We start from the raw sequence: 6,637 nt of genomic DNA, 5'->3' as shown, positions 1-6,637 counted from the left end.
CAAATAATATATATATATATATATATATATATAACTTTTAATAAATTATTAATACTTTTTTGTAAAAAGAAAATTAAATTAGGAAATGATTGACATAAATAAGTGCCTCTTACATCACCCATCAAGATAAGATTTAAAAAAGAGATATATTCATCCGTTAACATCCAATCAAAGGAATATATAGAATGACTCAAATTAAAAATAACATATAGATGAAGATTGTCGATGAACGTCCAATGTCGGAAAAACATTCGAAACATTTGATTCTACTATAAGATCTAGAAAAAACATGTTATTTACAAATTCTAAACATTTTCACATAGCTGGTCTTGTTGCTACCAAAACCTAGTAGTGAAAGGACTTGTAGCAACAATTAAGAGTGTTAAAAAAAAATCAAAAACTAAATCAAACAGTTGAAATGAACTAAACCAAACTATTTTTCAACTGAACTGATTTATAAAAATTGAGAACCAAACTGTTTTTGAACTGATTTTTTAAAACTAGAACCGAACCGAACTAGTTTTCAGTTCAAAAAAATCAAACCGAACCGGTTTCCAGTTTTAAAAAACTGAACCGAACCGATTTTTAGTTAGAAAAAACTAGAACTAAATTTGTTTTTTAAAAGTAATCATGGGTAATTATGTAAAATTTAGCCTATATGAACAAAAAAATTAAGTTAAATCAGTTCGATTCGATTTAGAGTAATAAATCGGTTCACTAGATTATAGAACAGTTTGATTCGGTTTTTTGAACTGAAAATCGGTTTGATTCAATTTTTTCAAACTAATTATCAGTTAGATTCAGTTTTTAAACGGTTCTAATTCGGAACTGAACTTTGCCCACCCTTAACAACAACCACTATATCATCAATATCTCTCACTATTACACCAGTGTTCTACTTACCCCCTCTATGGAACATGTTACATCAACATTAGCTTATAGCAACCATTAAAGGGATGTCAAACGAACATTAGATATGTGTAAATTAACAATAGATCTTTATGTCTTTTGAACAATAGTAGCCACATCAATATTAATCTCCTAAACTTTTTTTTTTAACACACCATATTTCATAACATAAAGCCTGGCATGAAGAATAACATTCTCATTTGCATTAACAATATCTTTTTCCTAACCACTCTTGAAATAGTATGTACATGGAATCATGTGAACTAAATACCAAGCCTAGCTAAATGAAACAAACTAGATCCGCTTTGATAGGTGACAATCAATAAAAAGATGTGAAATTATTTTATTATGTTTCTCACAATTGATTATAGTGGTATTTTTGCAAAGTAAAATCATCCAAGCAAAATATTAATTAAATAGTAAAATTTCTATAATTAGAATATTATTTTTGGATTTGACTCATAATTTATTGAGCTTTTACGTATGTGAGTTAAACTAATGTATTTCAATCGTTGATATGAAAAATATTATATATTGCATATTCATTTATTATTATGTATATAAGAGGATGTTAATTATTGTTTCATTCATTATTACAATGGGAACTATCCACATTAGAGGAACTATATACTTGTATTTTTTTTGTACAACTGTATTTCATAAATTTATGTACATGAACGGAACAGTTTTCTAATATTTGAATTGGCTTAATTGCACTTTTGGTCCCCCTATTATAGGTGAAAATTGAAAGTAGTCTCCCCATTTTGTTTCTCCTCAGTTTTAGTCCCCCAAATAGAATTTGAGTCCAAATCATCATGAGTTGGCATTTTTTTAATGACGTGTCAAAAAAAAGCTGACGTGGCAGACGCATACGTGGAATAAAATTATTATTATATTATTTCTAATTAAAAAATATAATTTATATTTTTAAAATCATTATTATAATTGTTAAAAATTATTATTACAAATAAAATTTATTTGTTATAATTAAATTAAAAGAAAATGAACCCTAAATTGAAGCAGAAGCATCGTTCAACAAACAGCCCCAATTCAAAAGCTCCCAAATCGATTCCGATTTCGATTTGCTGCACTTTTACTTCACCAGTTATGTATTGTTAGCTGGTTTGAGCAGCGTCTCCACCACCCTCCCTCCCACAAATACCAACCAAAATCTCCAAAGTAACACTCCCAAACAAAACACTCCTCAACCTCGGCGGCACTAAAGACTCCTCCACAAGAACACAATCCCTCAAAGTAGACAAAACAAAAACGACAGTCTCATCGTCGTCGTTCTCCAATCCACGAAGCACACCGGAATACATCTCCCTCTGCTGCAAAATCCAACGCAACAATCCCGGTTTTCCAACCTCCAAAAACGACATTGCAAATCCAACAAACGACTTCCTCAACAAAACCTCACTCTTCCCTTCATTTGTTCCCTTCCTCCTCTTCGCCAACGCCACGAACCCAGCCACCTTGAAATCAAATATCTTTGCCACCTCCGAAGCTAAACTCGGTCCACGCCGAACAATTGAAGCCGCGAGCAACAACGCCGCTTTCTGACGCTTCAATTCCTTACTATTCAACTCCTTATATAAATCATTCAAATATTCCGCAAGAATCAAACGTGCGAATTTATCCAAATCCCTAGCAACACACGCACTCTCACCATCGTTGAAACCTTGTTTGTGATATTTGTGAAGTTTCTGTTTACCGTCACAATGACTGAGTAACGTTGAGATTAACTCGAAAACGTAATGCAAACCTTGGGAGCTTTTGAATTGGGGCTGTTTGTTGAACGATGCTTCTGCTTCAATTTAGGGTTCATTTTCTTTTAATTTAATTATAACAAATAAATTTTATTTGTAATAATAATTTTTAACAATTATAATAATGATTTTAAAAATATAAATTATATTTTTTAATTAGAAATAATATAATAATAATTTTATTCCACGTATGCGTCTGCCACGTCAGCTTTTTTTTTGACACGTCATTAAAAAATGCCAACTCATGATGATTTGGACTCAAATTCTGTTTGGGGGACTAAAACTGGGGAGAAACAAAATGGGGGGACTACTTTCAATTTTCACCTATAATAGGGGGACCAAAAGTGCAATTAAGCCATTTGAATTTATGTTTAACAATTAAGAATGGTAAGACTCGGTTTTAAAACTAGAGTGCACTCAAGTTAAATTTCTTTTATGAAAAAAATATAAATTTTAATATAATTTTAATCTTCGTAGTTTTTTTTTTCTTTTAGTCTATATTATTTTATTTTAATCGTTGCAAAATGTATTTATATTGAAATTAGTTTCATTAGTAGGTAGAATATTTGATTTAAGTCATTTTAGATTTTAATTTAGTTCTTAGTTAGAGGTTCTTAAGTCAAATATATTCTACGTCCTATATGGATTAATTTAATTTGAACAAAATTTATCAAGTACAAAGACTAAAAATAAAAAATACTTTCATGACTTATTATAAATGTTTTTATTTGAGTTAATTGCATAGCCGCCTTAAATATTTTTAGGAGCTGTATGGAAATATTCTATTTTGTTATTGAACCATCATAAAAGATCTAATAATTTATAAATATTGATAATATATAATTAATATTTGGAAGTCCCTAAAATTTTGAGACCATATACGATGGTCTAGGTTACACGGACTATAGATCGACCCTAATTGTTGGTATCTTTAAGAAAATGATTAATTATACTGATTTCAATGATAAAATGATACTGATTTATAAAAATACCCATTTTAAAAGTTATTAGTGGAGATATTAAATAAATTAAGATACAATAAATAAGAGTTTATTGTTGAAAAAAATAATAAATATTATATTGACATTATAAAATTACAAATAAAATACTCACTGTGAAACATAGAGGAATATATTGCCGGAAAAACATATACTATAAAATAATAATAGGAGGTATTCGTTTGCTTGCTATAAATAGCAGGCATTACGTTAGTTAGAAGCATGCTTAATACTAAACACTATTAATATTCTATCAATTAAAAGATGTCTTCTACTAATATTTTAACTCTGTTTTTCATTATTCTGACTCTGTGGAATTCAGTTGTAATTTGTAGCAGGTTATTGGAAACATCCTTGACAGAGAAACATGAACTGTGGATGAAAGAACATGGTAAGTTTTACAAGGATGTTGCTGAGAAGCAAAAACGTTTCGAAATATTTAAGGAGAATGTTGAGTTCATTGAATCATTCTATGACAGTGATTTCAACCTTAGCATTAATCAATTTGCTGACCAAACAAATGAAGAATTTAAGGCTTCACTTAATGGTAACAAGAAGCCACTTGGTGTTGGAATAGCAACAGAAAATGAATTTAGGTATGAAAATGTAACTGATGTTCCTGCTACAATGGATTGGAGAGAAAGAGGAGCTGTCACTCCAATCAAGGACCAATACAAATGTGGTAACTAAAAAAATATATAAGACATGCATATAATTGTTTTATCCTAACTGTCTTTTATATATATATTTATATATATCTATAAAATCTCTGTCCTTAATTATAAGTCAAATGGTTCTATTTGATAATATCAAAAAACTAGTTACAGTTTAAAAATTATAAATTATATTTTATAACAGTTATTTATGATTTTATAGTTTATAATATCTTTTGATAAATTAATTTAAATAGTTTATAATTTATTATTTTTTTTCTTTTAATTTTACCTTTATTGTTTTAGTAAAATATTTTTGTACCCATTATAATTTTAAATAATTTAACGTAAATAGTTTAAAATAATTTATTTATTATAATTTAAAATAAATAAATTATCTAAATAATAAATAAATAAAAAACAAAATCCATTCTGATTTTACTAAATAATCAATTAATTCAACAACTATCAACTAATTTTATCAAAAAGAGTCAATAATTTAATATAGACCTTTTTACAATTTGTTGTATGCGTTTATTAATCCTTTTCCAAATACAACCCTTATTAAGTGTATCAATTTTTTTTAGAAGATAAAAATTATCTTATTTGAATGGACAGAAAATTATGATCTTATATTAAAAGACTAGCTAGTGTTGACCAACAATTACTTGCTCACTTTACGTGTAAAAGAACCAGAAAATCTCGAGTTTGAATATCAGTCCCGCGTATATCCATTTATATTGTACCATGGGACAAATTAAACATTATATATATGTTTATTTTGTTTGTAGGTAGTTGTTGGGCATTTGCAACGGTGGCTGCAACAGAAGGTATTCATCAAATAACAACAGGAAAATTGGTGTCACTCTCAGAGCAAGAACTAGTAGATTGTGTTCAAGGTAACAGCCAAGGATGTAACGGCGGTTACACAGAAGATGCTTATGAGTTCATTGCTAAAAATGGAGGAATAGCAAGTGAATCTAAATACCCTTACAAAAATGCTGATAAAAAATGTAACATTAAAAAAGGAGCATACTCTGTTGCTAAGATTAAGGGATATGAGAAAGTTCCTAAATTTAACGAAAAAGCACTTTTAAAAGCAGTGGCAAACCAACCTGTAGCAGTTTATATTGATGGGGGACAACGTGCTTTTCAATTTTACTCAAGTGGGATTTTGAAAGGAAAATGTGGAACTGATTTAGACCATACGGTTACAATTGTTGGTTATGGCATTAGTGATGATGGTGTGAAGTATTGGTTATTGAAAAATTCATGGGGTACGAAATGGGGTGAGAAAGGATATATTAAGATGAAACGAGATATACATTCTAAGAAAGGTTCATATGGACTTGCTACGAATCCCACTTATCCCGTTGCTTAGTAAACTCATCTTATACTATAGTTCAATAAATTGCTTGTGTGTGAAGTTTTAACTTTAGTCAGGGGTTGAATATTGTAAACTTTTCATTTCAACTATATGAAAATAAGTGATCATTGGTACCATTCATTTTTTGTTTCTTTTTGGTTAAGCAGCCAAAGTAAATAAGGACCCTATTCAATAATTAACATTTTAAAAAAAAAATTCGAGAGAAAAAAAAATAACATTAATTGAAGAGAAAAAATATTATTATCAATAACAATAATATTAATTGGAGAGAAAAATATTTAAATGAATAGATTTTATAGGAAATATAAGACTCTTTGATGGTTGAATTGAAAGAGTTATATAGTGAAGTGATAAAGAAGTTGCGTGTTTGATCTCCACTTTAACAAAATACTAATAATCGTAAGAGTTTTAATATCATTATACATTAAGTTCTATTTACTACATTTATGAATCAATTAAAATAGGAACACTAATGATTTCATCCAAATACATTAAAAAAAAAATCCAATTATATCTCTAAACACAAGATAAATAAATTGTAAGAGTTAGCTAGTTTGCTTTGTTTACTCTCTCATCTCTAACTCTGTGCATATTTTTCTTGGTTCTCATCTCACCTCCAAGTTCTTCTTAGCCTACTCCATGCTCTCTTCGGTCTCTTCCTCCTCAACCCCTTTTTTCTCATATTTTCTATTTTGTGTCATTTCTTCCTCATCCTTGAGTTCTATTTTGGATTGTTGTGTTGACTTTTCTACAATTTTAATTTTTCTCCTTTGAAATCATGTTGACAAAGTTCTTGTCATGGAAGAATACTCCCATATATCCATTACCTTCTTTTCTTCGTTTATCCCATTACCTTCCTCACACCTACAGATTCAACACAATCATGCTCACCTCCAAACCCACCATGACAAGTTCTTAGTT

The 6,637-nt window shown here is 29.0% G+C and overlaps 1 protein-coding gene across 1 annotated transcript; it reads left to right on the top strand.

Moving 5' to 3' along the window:
* Nucleotides 1–3,917: 3,917 nt before the first annotated feature.
* On the top strand, nucleotides 3,918–5,828 carry LOC101502692 (senescence-specific cysteine protease SAG39-like). Its single transcript, XM_004487520.4, has 2 exons — nucleotides 3,918–4,358; nucleotides 5,121–5,828. Exons 1-2 carry the CDS (start codon nucleotides 3,941–3,943, stop codon nucleotides 5,708–5,710), a joined length of 1,008 nt encoding a protein of 335 aa, XP_004487577.1. The 5' UTR covers nucleotides 3,918–3,940; the 3' UTR covers nucleotides 5,711–5,828.
* Nucleotides 5,829–6,637: the final 809 nt, after the last annotated feature.

This window comes from Cicer arietinum, chromosome 1, assembly GCF_000331145.2.
Source record: "Cicer arietinum cultivar CDC Frontier isolate Library 1 chromosome 1, Cicar.CDCFrontier_v2.0, whole genome shotgun sequence".
Lineage (NCBI taxonomy): Eukaryota > Viridiplantae > Streptophyta > Magnoliopsida > Fabales > Fabaceae > Cicer > Cicer arietinum.
The sequence above is the reverse complement of the archived record's forward strand: the minus strand, read 5'-3'. Positions and strand labels throughout refer to the sequence as shown.